We start from the raw sequence: 14,783 nt of genomic DNA on the forward strand, positions 1-14,783 counted from the left end.
TATACAATAATAAATAGAATATATACAGTACATTGTAAATTATGGTTAATTTGTTTGTCCATGGAACTCTTAAGATTTTTTTAAATAAAATAACAAGTCCTCTATTAATATATGGTCGGCCAACATAACCCAACCCCAAAGTTTTTTGAAATTTAAATTTCATCTATTATACTATATTCTATATCATAATTTAGTTGTCTATCGACTAACAATTTATACGCAAGAGTAAACATTAAAAATAATTTTTATTTAAAATTATTAAAAAGAAAATTACACTTTTTTTTTTTTTTTGATCGGTAAAAGGCCGAAGCCGAAAATTTTATTAATCATTAATAAAATTTACAACACTCCACTCGTGCAAGCGGCAGTAGGAAAGAGTGGAGGCAAAAAAACCTCCAGCTTTGCCCGAGACCAAAGTCCAGAAAAATCCTACAACTATAATAAGAATAAGATTTTTGAAAATTACAATAGTACCCTGGGCTAAGGGTGATCAGGGTGGGAAGATATTTTCTTTCCCTTACAAGCCCCTTTTAACATATTACAATTATCAATGCTCTCCTTGTGCCATGTCTTGAGTTTGAGCTTTGACTTAATGTTGTTTATAGGTCGTTTCAACATAGCTATCTTCCTTTCTTTTGTTTAAGATGGCCTTGTTCACCCTACATGATTAGTTTTCATACCACTTGCCAAGATTGTTTGTAAAATTTAATTTTCCTATTTCAAATACTATATTTTATATTCCAATCTAGGATTATTCCTTAGCCATTTATCCGATTGGATCTACCATTCCAAAATTTAAATAGAGAAATATAAACAAAGTGTTTCGATTTCCTACTCTAGTGTGTCTTAAAAGCTTAACCTCATTTATCTACACATGAAAAATAGTTGATATGATACATTTAGAAACAGAGTTCATAGTAATTTCGTTGTTGAAAAATGCACATCAATAGTTATGAACCACCAATTTACTTCCTTTTGTTTTTGTATCAGGATGCTATCCCCAATAAAGGATGATATCCAGGATACAATAATAAAAGGGAATAAAGGGGATTCTATTGCGCCTGTATCCGTGTCAAGCTAACTCACATAGCCATATAAAATCTATACGAAAAGGGCAATAGATAGAAATGGATGAGTACCATTGCAGTATTTAACTTTAATTCTCACCCAGAATATTCTGCATTCTTTCCACTTATTATCCGTAGTCTATGGAATGTTAGATAATCTTCCATATATAGATAGCAATGCAACAAGTGGCATACAAGTATATTTTAAAAACTTGCAGAAATATTAGATCTTGCAATTGATGCTCTTAGTTCATATAAGTCTACATATATAGATGTCAAAGGCCTTCATTGTAGACTTTATTAACAAATCCCTCCCTGATTATGTATCCACCTATATGAGTATACACAAATTATTGTATTCATATATATGAATATATATGAATATAAAAAATAGTGTATAAATATATCAACCAATCCTCAATATATGTAGGAGTATATGAACAGGAAAAACAATAGTAACTAAAATGAAAGGTTAGAGCTACTCTCATGAAATGGATATGAGTAGAACCATAAATTTAACAGTAAAATCACACTATTTTATTGAATTTAAACCAACTATGTTTATCCTTAAGATATGGCAAGATTAATATCTCTTTCAAAGTTTGTATTGTCCATAAGATAACATTGTTTTTCTTAATATAGTAATAAGCTAGAGTACCAAGCTAAGGAGAATATAAAGTGACAAGGAAGGAACAAAATTGTCACATCTTCAGTCCAGGATCTGTAGCCACCTTATTTTGAGCTTCAAGGGGAAGGATTCACCCCTTTCCCATCATCCAGTTCGAAGCCCTCTTCCTTTAAGAAGTCCTCGAGCCAAGTAGTCTTTGGCGGGTTCCTCACGTAAAATAATTGAAACATGAAATTAACATTCCTATCGACTTCAACAGTCCTTTCCTTGGTAAATTCTTCCTCATCCATAGTGATAATGGGGAGTCTAGGCACCGGCCTGTTGTTTCTCATAAAAACATCATAATCTCTTGGCCTTGGTATGGTCCAATCATTGTCAATATTGACAAGAACCCTCTCCATTTCACCCAAGATGGAGGCTATGAAGATCTCCTTGCATACAGCACCTGTGTCCTCTCTATTCTTGGTGAAGAACACCGTAATGGCCAAAAACAAGGCCGCCACATCAGAGTTTGCCCTAGTTCGGTTAGCATTTGTGAGATAGTTTGGGCCAAGGATGTTCTCTAGAACATCTAGTACTAAGGCATGAGGAAAGCGAATAGTACGTTTGAGGCGATCCTTGGTGATGACCCCATCGAAGGCCATTTGAAATTACACTTTTTTTTAATCATAAGAGTAAATATTCTATTGGTTGATGACAATACATCCATTCTTTTTAAAATCCCAATATCTCATGAACATTAAATTTCATCTATTATATTATATTCTATATTAAGTTTTAGCTCTCTACAATATAGGAACAATAATTAACACTATATCAAGTCATACAAAATTTGAGATAACATGATTCAACTGGCATATAAGATTATTGCCAAATCCAAGTTTAGTATCTTTCACAATAAATAGAATACCAAATTCTCTTTTTTGCCTCCATGATCTCATGCCAAACCAAGATAACACGATAGAGCTACTCTGAATATATTTTATAAGAATCCACATTTTCTATATTTTGTACAAGAATCCCTACTCTATATGTTGCCACTAAGCCTTGAAACCAAGCCAGAGTGGTTCAAAATCTAAAGATGAACCGATTGGCTTCCTACAAAATATCATTTTAGAATCCTTAGAGCTGATGATATTCTATGGTCAAATAAATGACTGTTGAGTCTTCTTCCACAACTCTTCCTCATGGAACAACTCTTCACATGCTTGGCAAGTTGCTCGACACACTTCACATTTTCTATTCATGAGAAATTTTGGGATTTAAATTATAATAAACCTCTGTTAAAAAATCTATTAAAAAAGAATATGAAAAAAATAACAAGAAGATTGATGTTTCAAGTAAATCATTGGTAATCCATTAATAGAAAATCTTTCTCCAACAACATTGACTTAAAGCTTGATGTGTCACAAGGATGTTCTATAGAAATAAAATAAGATAATTGGTTCCTAGGAAGAATAGAAAGGAGAGAGCTCATTTGATAGTATAGGACATCATATGCCTTTGAGAAAGAGAAGAAATGATTTCATATGCTATAAACCAATCAAAATGATTGAGAATCCATTTGAGCTTGCATCCTTAAATTTCCTTGCCACAAAAGTCAATATTGAACAACACTTTTTGATTCCATGAAATTGGAAAATTACCATTTCAATTCAATAAAGATAATGATGAATTATTTAATTTAATAAATAATAAATGAAAGGATAAATTTTCAATTGGAAGATGAAGTTAATTTGTGAGGCAAGGAAAAGTTTCTAATGTATAGGCATAGTTTTGAATGATTAAAGTGGGATAGGCCTGAACCTTTAACATATCCGCTAAAAAGAAACAACTTGGGGTGCATGAGGGTTGGAAACCCAGCCAAAAAACAAAACCCAAAAGACACAAAAACCTTTGATTCGATTGCCACAATTTTTTTTTTGTTCAATTAAATAAGAAAAGTACCATTTCAATGAAGGAGGATAATAATGAATTATCAATTTAATATATAATAAGTGAGAGGATGAAGTTTGTATTGAAAGAGGAAGTCAAAATTTTGAAGGAAAATAAAATTTGTAAGAGACTATGGTTTTTATTGGAAAGGGAAGAAATTTCTAATGTATAGGTGTAGTTAACTAATGAGATGAAAATGAAAATTTTTAAATGACATTTTATTTTTAAACATGACATAATATAAGTTTTATTAATTTCAGATGTAAAAAATATAAAATGAGAGTGAGAAATAATTAAGTATGATAGACAATACGTACACTAAATAACCTAACTAATTATTAATATTATTTTTTACTAATCTTAGAATTATAATTCATATTAAATAATTAAATATCATTTTATTGAAATGAAAGTTATAGCTTATAAGACATAAATATAATTAAAATAATATAATTTTAAACCAACAATACTTCAAATTTATAATAATCAAGAACTACCGTGCAAATATACAGTAGCCCTACATTGTAAATTAAGGTTAATTTGTTTCCCCTTGGAATCTCTAAGATTTTTTTAAAATAAAATAATAATAAGTCGTCTCCTATTCTATGGTCGGCCAACCCAACGCAACAAAAGCGGTGTCCTATGATATCATATAAATCCTAGTGGAGAATGCTTTAACAAACCAAATCAGGTAACACGCGTACAGGAACAACAGATTGTTTATTTTACAAACCCTAGGGTCTAAAGTCTTCAGTTTTCAATTATACTCTTTTTTCGGCATTACTTGTGCTTTAGCCATGGCGAGCAGAGGATTTGAATTCCCTGTATCAGCAGGCAGTTCATCAATTCCTGTCATGTTTGGATCTTCGGCTTCTGTGCCACCGACACCTCTCTTTGGCACCACTGCGGTTTACGCGCCTGCACCATCCTTCCCCGGCACTGCGACTTACGGGCCTACTTCTTTCTTCGGCGGCAGTGCAGCTTACATGCTTACACCTTACCGCACTGCGGCTTACGCGACTACGCCTCTCTTCGGTGCCACTACGGTTTGTACGCCTACGTCTTTCTTCCCAATCCCCGCGCAATCTTCTGCACTCGATGTGTCTTTCAGCATTCCGAGCATACGATTTTCTACACCACCCATGCTTTTCAACCCTCCGGCAGGAAATTCTACTTCGACTTTTGTTACTCCGCCCACTTCATTTCCTTTTGGAACCTCAGCGACTCAATCTTCCTCTGCATCTCAACATTCACTTGCGTTTAGCAGTTTTGATTCATATTCTTCACCCACTGGTGCAACTACAATTAAAATTCCCGTGTGTGGTCAAGCGACTGCGCTAGTACAGACCACTACTTCTGATGCTGTAACCGTGCCATTTTCATCACGACCAACTTCCGCTACCAATTCCGCTGCATATCCCCGTTTTACGTTATCGTCTTCAGAGGCATCTATGACAACTCCTGCACCTTCAGTAATAGGTAAGTCTCTGTTTCGTAGTCACTGCATTATGATTTGTCATTTACCGTTTGATAAATATTTGGTTAGGCTATGGCGAAGCTTGAAAGTTTCCTAGTTTTCGGAATGTTAGTAGAGGTTCTAGGCTGCCTTGAAATGTTTTCTTTTGCTTTTAATATCTCAGGCAGGATTAGATCACATATCTGAAGACTTCTAAATGTAATCGCTGGTAAATTTGCACTTTTAAGCCTCAAGGTTAAAACCTACTATGTATGATTAACATAAATCAAATATGCTTTTTCTGCGCACAGAGTTTTTATAGATATAAATGAGTATGTGTCTAGAAATGAATTCGGGTTTGATGTGATTTGAGATATATAGAACTAACATTGTTTGATGTTTTGGTTTCGCAGTTAACTTTGGAGAGTGGGATAGGCCAATGGATATAGCGCGCCAACATGACACTTTTAATCTTATGTTGAGACAACGTATGCGACAGAAGTATGCTGCTATGGTAGGGAGGGATCAACTTTATGAGAGAGTAGCAAGGGAAGAGGTTGGAAGAGATTGGGACCTAATTGAGAGAGACCAAGCTCAAGCAGATTGGGATAGTCTGCAGATCCAACATGGTGAAGCGCGAGAGAGGGAGACACAAATGCAGATAGAGGTGCAACAACTATATGCTAAGATAGAGGCACTCAAAATAGAGCAAGATCGTGTGCGAGGAGAGCTCGAGAAACTTCATCAGAAAGAGGTGCAACAACTATGTACTAAGATAGATGCACTTAAAGTGGAGCAAGATCCTGTGCAACAACTATTTGCTAAGATAGATGCACTCAATGTAGAGCAAGATCGTCTGCAACAGATATGTGCCAAGATAGATGCACTCAAAGCAGAGCAAGATCGTGTGCGAGGAGAGCTCGAGACACTTCATCAGATGAGAACAGCAGATATACAAGTATCGCAGAGGATGGATGCACGACAACGGAGAATGCTAGCTTGAGAGAGGCATTAAGGCGAGCAGAGGAGCATCGAGAAGGGTTAGTTTTATTGTAGCCTGCAAATCCTATACCACCTATAAATTTTGATCTCATATTTTGTCATAGCCGTAAGAGAATATAAATTCTGTCCTCATATTTTGTCATAATCGTTAGAGATTGAATATTGTATGCGTATATGGGAAGACATTTTTAATGAATGATTTGATTTGACTATGTATTTATGTGTTGATGTGTTTTTTATATGATTATGATATAGAAATAAATAGATGTGATGTTATGATGATAATTTGGATTATTAGTCCCTGCCTGTATAGGCAGAGACTTATGTTTTCGTCTCGCTTTATTAGTCTCTCCTTGGGAAGCACGTCAACAAAAAATAAACAACTTTCCCTATGGTTTGCAACTTTTGATTAAAAAATAAAATTTTAGACAATTTTCTTCTTTTTATGATTGGCCCACCATATTTTTCCTGGAGATTTTTATATTTTTCGGTTAAAAATTAAAGGAAAAAATCTTGTGACCAATGAAAAACGGACAGAAAAAAATTGAAGAAATTTCCTAACGTTTAGTTTCTAAAGGTTTTGGTGGTTATGCGACATTCTACGAATTGTTATCATGTCTATGTGTGACGCTGGGAATTTAGGGCATTAACCGTCAGCATCCTCCAGATTGCTTTCACCATTAAAGAAGAAGGTGCAGGAAACTAAAACTCTTTGCGGGCCATGTCCCCTTCTTTACAGCCAATAATGACCTTCTTCCACTCCTCTCATTCAACCAGTTTTATTGTCGTTGTTCATTCAGCCAGCCTTCATCGTTGCCGCTTCGGTAAGTTAATTTTGCCTTAATGGTTAGAAAAATAAGAATTTGATGTCTTGATGATAAGCTCATATATTAGCATGTGTGTGTAGGACTAGGTTTTTGTTTTGCATGTCCATTGAGCAAAGCCTGGTAATGTGTATCCAATTTAGGGGTTTTAAACCATGAATTAGTTTCTGACCCAGGTAAGTGATTTCATCAGGAAGTGAAATACATGCATAGATAAAGAACCCCTGTAGCTTCTTACACAAGGGATGACTTAATCTACTATGATGACTTTGTCAAATTGAAACAAAGATGTCTACATTTCATTCACCATATGTTCAATTGAAAACATGACCATAGCGACACAGGTGTTGCCTATGTAAAGCTAGAGAGAAGATACACTTTGAATCCTTTGCAAATAGCTACATCTAGTCTTTAACTCCAGGGTTAGATTTACATGAACTTCAATGAAATCAACAGTTCAGTAGCTCATTTTGCAAGGCTTTCAGTAAGGAAATTACATGGGAAATTTGGGGCTCTATTTGCAATGGTGATTGCAAATAGTTTCCTTACAATAGAACAGAGTATAACTGAATTTGAGAACCTGAGGGTGCTTAGAGCTACCACAAGCCTAATAATTACCATAAAAAAGTGTTTCCGTACGGAAATTGCAGGGAAAATTCAGGCCACTCTTTGCAATTAGAATTGCAAATTGATTAATAACCTAATCATATACCACAATACACCTAGATTTAACGACCTGAAGTTAACTTTACAATGACTCTAAACACTCAACAAACAAACCCTCTTGTCTAATAACATATGCCTCTGGCATAAGCTTGGCTGCTAAACTCTTGAAACATAATCAACTTGCTTCACATTCCATTGATTCTATCAATAAAACTTTATGAGCAACCACAACTTTTTTGAAAATCATAGCTTTAGACTAACAAAGAATGTACTCATATCATTGATGTGTTTGTCTTCTCCAGTTATATTATTGTAAGATACGAATTGAATTTTTATGTTGTTTTTATGGTTAATCACACAACTTTTTGGAAAATCACAGATTTAGTCTGGCAAAGAATGTACTCATATCATTGATGTGTTTGTCTTCTCCAGCAACATTACTGGATGATGCCAGTTGAATTTTTATGTTGATTAGTATCACTAAGATTTAACAATGCATGATATTTTTCGAACTCATTGGTTTATAGTATTATAGAAGTGTGGATTATTTATCGTAACTATTTGGTATTCTTTGCAATGCATCAGTATTTAATAGCAAATTTTTGGGAATCATATGCCTGTCAATATTTATTCAGTCTCCATGAAACAGGTCTATTCTTTTTAAAACAGATGTTATTGAGTGTGGTAGGGCTTTTGTCTCCTGTAGCTACAGCTTCCCCACAGGGCATTGCAGCACCACATAACTTTGCGGTGACACTCAACACTCAACAAACAACCCTCCTGTCTAATAACATATGCCTCTGACATGGGCTTGGCTGCTAAACTATTGAAACAAAATCAAATTGCTTCACATTCAATTAATTCTGTGAATAAAATCTGTATGAGCAGCTACCATCTCTACAATGGTGAGCCTGAGACTGTCAACATGAATAAAACAAGCAGCCACCACATCTGCAAACAACAAGCAGAAGGCTATCAACACTAAACACCCAGTTTCCATTAGCGAACATTCACAAGACAACGAGTCACGCAACAACGCAAATTAAGACTGAGGCCCACAAGAATAAGTTTGAAAAAACCAAATTAAAAACATGTTTTTAAACTATATTTTAATGACATACGCTAAGCCTTTTTCCATACACATTTTGGTGCAAACTAAAATGATTTTTTTCCTGTTTTCTTTAACTCCGTCTAATTTCAAACTTTATATTAGAAATTTGGCAAACCCTGAGACATAGATACCAAATACATAGAAACTTCTTTGGGGCACTTTTTATTTACTGCACCTATCCATGCATATAACATAAATTTCTGCCCATAGTAACCATGAAACTCGGCATCAGAGACACATCTGTACTCACATTTCCAGCAAGTATATTCAAAAGTTAATATAGTCACACCATTATCATATACTCATATAAAATGACACTAAATTAAAAAAGAGATCAGTGCAATCTTTGACCAAGATTTGTACTTATTACCAAGTTGGTTAGATGATCATCCAAACAGTCAATAGGCAGTATGCTTTGTTAAATTTTAGTGATCAGTAATGACAGAATGCCTCAGAAAATATCCCCACGTGGAATGCAATGAGTGTTGGTGCTGCACAAAATGGAATTTTTTATTAAACTTCAGAAGTTTTTAAACCTGGAGCAAGTTTATTTTAAAATATTAAATTCTATCGAAGGCTATTCAGCCTTTTGGTACATAAAACAGCCAATGGTGAAGGAATGCGTAAGGTCAATAGATGTGGAAGTAAAACTCAAATTGCAATCACATTCTACCGAGTTCAAAGGTAAAACATGAAGAGATATAGCATGTGTTACAAGAAAATGACTTGACAATGCGATTAATAGAGAACAAGAGGCATTGTTGGGATAGAGAGTCGATGGTAGAAGTAACCCATGTTAAGTAAGAAGGTGTGCAGGGCATAAGAAACTGGTGTGTGGTTCTGTAAATAGGGAAGGGAATCGTGGAAAGTAGCAGTGACCCATGAAGGAAAGGCAGAGCGTGAGAGAAGTTTGTTTGTCTGCAAGTTTGAGAGGGCCATTAGAAGGCCATTATTGTAGAAGTGTTTTTACAGCTTTGAGGAGAATAAGATTAAATTCTTTGTTGCAATCTAAACACAAGAGTCTGTGTTTGTTTTTGTTTTTGAATTGTGAATTTCTATTGGCAAGAGGGGTTTCTTTCTCTTGCATCACAAATCTTTCCTAACGAAAATTTGAAGGATATAGCGTTTTATTTGGTTCTTTCAAGATGGTGATTATTTTACAATGTTTTAGCAGGATATTGCAAAATGATTACAGTTTTCTTATAACCTTAAAGATCTATTGTATTACCAAGAAAACAAACAAAAGTTTTCTGACTATTCATCTCAACTGCAATTTCCACACTAGAGATCAATATTTTCTATTAATCTCCGCTATATTTTTTTTTTGATATTTTTTTGCAATTGGGAGGGACTCCAGCTGTATCACAGCTCTTGTTTTTGTAATTGTTTATGAAATAAATGTAAATTATTGATTCAATTTAATTATCTGTAAATAATAGAAACAAACTTAAATAATTAGAAAACATAATTAAGAAAGAGAAATAGCATTTTTAATAACCACCTAATTAAGAAGGAAGGAATGTGACAAGGCATACAAAGGGTAACACCATTACAAAAAAAACTAGGACTATTAAGAATTTATAACATACATAAACAAAGAGACAACAAACACATGAATCGACATGTCAAGTTTCATTTAAACACATGTATTGGGAAGAGTGGAGCACCATAGCATATATAAGAAAAAGGAAGGAGCATAGAGAGATACCTATCGGATCTTTTCCACGTGTATTGCATTACTGTTCTTTTACAATGGAAAGTGTAACGGAGAGCATGTTAATTATAAGGTCATACAAGTTGCTTGTGGAAGACATAGTTGTTCCAAAACATTCTAATGCAATATCATTAGACATCTTGAGCTCTTGGTGATGACAATCATTTTACATAATACCATCAATGAGTAGGTGAAGAAAGAATTGAAGTGAAGAAATTTTGATCTTTAGAGACATAATAACCTCAACATGACATAAAAGGAGATGTAAACATGAGAGAAAAAATGTTTGTATAGTAAATATATAAGGTAGGATAATATGGATGCCAATTTTTACTTTGTTGATCAACAATTTTATTGCTATGGATCATATAAAGAAACTTTTTCACTTAATAGTTCTTGAAAAAAAGTTATTGCTATATTTAAAAACAAAATTAAAGTTAAAATGTAAAATGATATTTTCTATTCAAAAATTTTATGACCTTAGTAGTAGAAAATTTATGTGGTGATGTGTTTTTGACATGATTATGTTATAGAAATAAATGTATGTGATGTTATGATGATAATTTGGCTTATTTTTGTTATGATGAAATCTATAGAGGGATCTTTGAATGTTTATATGGAATTGATAATGGTTTAGCTGCTAAAGTAGACTTTAATGAAAGATGTAACCTCTCCAATAACAGAATTAGTAAGGATAAGGGTAGGGATAGATCAAATGAGATGTACACATGCAAAAAAATCTCACAAGTATTGTAGGTATATAGGGTAGGATGATATGGATGCCAATTTTTACTTTGCTGATCAACAAGCTTACATTAAATAATTCATTTAATTTAAGTGAATTGTCAACTTGGCCATTGGATTATAAAGAGTAGAGAAGTGATGTTGGGTATGGATCATATCAATAAACTTCTTCACTTAATTCTTGAAAGAAGAGTTATTACTATATTTGAAAATAAAATAAAAGTTTGTTAAACAATATTTTCTATTCAAACATTGCATATTACCTTAGCAATACCAAATTTTTTTATTTTTTTTGATCGATAAAAGGCCGAGGTCAAATTTATTTTTATTATAATAAATATTACATCTCCATTCAGTGTGGGCACCGGTAGGAAAGAATGGAGATAAGAAAACCTCCGGTCTAACCCAGATCCCTTACGGGATCAGATAATACAAAGAATCTGTACGATTTACAATTCCTCTATTGAGGCTACAGACTGACTTTTATATACATATCAATTCTCACAAAGATTCTATACAAAGTTTCTTTGCCAATCTTTCCTTGGAGGCTCAGTCCAGTCTATCTTGGCGAGATCTCTAGTGTTAAGGGCCTTATCTTTCCATCCTCTCCCTCGAACCTGTAAAAATCTTAATGCATATATCTCCACCAAACAATTAGTAGCAATGTATACATATATAATTTCAAAGATCATTCAACAAATATCTATGACCTTCCACCCTCTATAGGGGGATTATCGCCTCGCTATCCCTTAGCTTGAGACCCCTTTAGTCAAGTAGGTGTCAAATTAAGAGATTAGCCAGGCTACAATTCAGCCAGCTGTGAGGAGGGAGTTAGTACCAACATAACATTCTCAAAGCTACTGCTTCTTTCATAACCAAATTCATTATTGCCATACTTATAGATAAGAACTGAAACATATATATCTGTTTATGCATATTCTGCCATATCCAATTTAGATAGAACATCAAGCATATATATATGTATATGCATATGCATTTATACATACATATATATATTACAAACCTGTCATATATTTCTGCATATGCATCTAAATATATATATGAAAACACCTAAATGACCATAGAGCAATTACCTATGTATATACAAGTATACATCCTGCTTACATTTATATGCCTTTCTATCCCACATATATATCTGTGTATGCATATTCTGCCATAGCCAATTTCTTAATGCCATACTTTAGATAAAGACATCACACATATATATATATATATGTATATGCATTTATACATTCATCTATGTCAAACTTGCCATAAATATCTGCATATACATCTACATATATATATGAAAAGACAGAATGACAAACGAGCAATTACCTATGCATATACATATATTCATCCTTCTATATATCTGCATACATTTATATGCCTAAGCCATTTCCACTTCTTTTACCTAATATACCCACAATCCATATCAAAATCATTGACAGAGCATACCATGTTAGAAGTAATATGTCTTCTTATATATCTATCCGCATATAATCTATGGGTCACAAGATTTTACAAAAAATCAAAGCAAACAGGGCCCATACTTATGCTAAGTCTGTTTAACGGAACTGTAAATCCTATCAAAATTGGAAGGAGTGAATAGAACAACATTACTATCATTTCCTTCCTTTACTAAGAATACCGCACCCCATATAAACAAGTATTAACTATTTTTAGTTATAACCCTGTAACTATCTATAAATACTATACTAGTCTATAACTTAACCCAAAGGACTAGGTGGACTATGTTCGGCATTGATACTAATGCCTTCTTTCTGAAGAAAATCCTCGAACCAATCCTCTTCATATGGTGGTTTAACCTGCAACAACCAGAACAAAAAATCTACATTCCTACCGATTTCTTCCTTTCTGGCTTCGAAATTTTCATTATCTTCCACCACCAGGATCGGGACTCTGGGAACAGGAACAAAATTTTTGATCAAAATATCATAGTGCCTTGGTCTAGGTATCATCAGTTCATCGTCAATCTTCATTAGATCCCTATTGAGTTCAACTAATATTGCCGGTATAAACACATTTCTACACAGGGCTTCAACTCGTTCCTTATTCCTTTCGAAATGGAGTACCACAGCCACAAACATTGCGGCAATATCAGTATTTGCCCTAGTTCTATCTTCATTGAAGATAAATTCTCTGCCTAAGATCTTCTGAACCGCATGAATTACCAGCTCATGAGGAAATTGTATAATCTCCTTAAGCCGCTTCTTAGTTCTTTCCCTGACAAAAGCCATTAGCCTCTTAGTGCTCATCAACCTAATGCTGGTATCCATACTTTCCAACCCTTCCAACCAGATGAAATGTCAACTAGCCAAAGCTTCAGGTTAATTTATCTTTACCGAGTCATCATTGTTAGGCCAACTTCAGGCTTTACTAAGTCTCATGTGAAATCTAATACAAGATTGCAAGGACATTCGCAAGTGCCATTTACATTTGAAATTTGCTTCAACTGTACCATACCTTATTATTACCATGTCCTCTTCTTAACTATCTGTGTTTTCGTACGTACCTCCGAGTGAGGCCAATCCACCTGTTATACATCCGCAAATATTCCCTAATATCTCTTCGCAAGCTATGATTGTTTGGAAGGATATCATGATATTGGTAATCATGACCTGAGATTGTCCCGCAATTTAAAGGATGTGCTTAATGTGATATATTTATGAGACAGCCAGCCAATGATGGGTATATATATATATATATATATATATAAGGTATTTCAGTATATTTATATATAAATCAATGAAAGAATATATATAAGTATATATATCTATATATATCTATATGTATATATATATATATATATTTATATATATATATATACATATCCTAATATACCGGAATATATGCATAGATATATCTGCAATTCTATGAGTATACCTCACTATATTAAGATATATTTATATATATATATATATCTTTATATCTATATATATATACACATAATTATAAATATATGTCTGCCCCTCTATCTTCGCATTAATATCCTAAGTATCCCCTGCTATGTTTATAGATGAGTTCCCATCAGCCCCAGCGTTTGCTAGCTTATCTGCCACATTATTTCCTTCTCTATAAATATGTTTAATAGACACCTCTTCAAAATGTTTGATTATGTCCAAAATCCTACCAATCTTTGCATTCAGTTTCCAGTTAGTGCATTTCTCATTTCTAACTGCGTTAATAATCAGCACTGAATCGCCTTCAATTTCCAACTTCTTAATTTTCAGTGTCCTGGCTAGGATAAGCCCTTCATATAGAGCTTGACTTTCAGCCATATTGTTAGTAGTTATCCCAATAGGTTTATGCAGGCTAGCCAAAATATTGCCGTTATCTTGATGTATGACACAACCTATTCCTGCTCTACCCGGGTTGCCTCTAGAGGCACCATCAAAATTTAGTTTGCACCACCCAAATCTTGGTGGTAACCATTTAACTTCCTCCCTAAGGGATGACGTCTGTTTCCCCCCGGGACCAATATAAGGTGGGGTTTTGAGCCCATTCCATTTCATTTTGATTAACTTGTCACCCCTAGATAAGTTAATGTTCCTTAATTGCAAAGCATCTAATCTATTGTTAGTTAACTCTACTATAAAAGCTTCAATCTTGTTA

General features: G+C 33.9%; 1 protein-coding gene across 1 annotated transcript; it reads left to right on the forward strand.

The window, feature by feature from the left end:
- The first annotated feature begins 4,427 nt into the window (after positions 1–4,427).
- LOC131874817 (uncharacterized) lies at positions 4,428–6,089 on the forward strand. Its single transcript, XM_059218735.1, has 2 exons — positions 4,428–5,109; positions 5,500–6,089. Exons 1-2 carry the CDS (start codon positions 4,428–4,430, stop codon positions 6,087–6,089), a joined length of 1,272 nt encoding a protein of 423 aa, XP_059074718.1.
- The last annotated feature ends 8,694 nt before the right edge of the window (positions 6,090–14,783 follow it).

This window comes from Cryptomeria japonica, chromosome 4 (assembly GCF_030272615.1).
Source record: "Cryptomeria japonica chromosome 4, Sugi_1.0, whole genome shotgun sequence".
Taxonomy (NCBI): Eukaryota; Viridiplantae; Streptophyta; class Pinopsida; order Cupressales; family Cupressaceae; genus Cryptomeria; species Cryptomeria japonica.

Bases quoted from the DNA above. Each gene is read 5' to 3' on its own strand.
- LOC131874817 (XM_059218735.1), top strand. From the start codon at position 4,428: ATGGCGAGCAGAGGATTTGAATTCCCTGTATCAGCAGGCAGTTCATCA. The intron at 5,110-5,499 runs GTAAGTCTCTGT...TTGGTTTCGCAG, and splicing joins TCCTGCACCTTCAGTAATAG to TTAACTTTGGAGAGTGGGAT.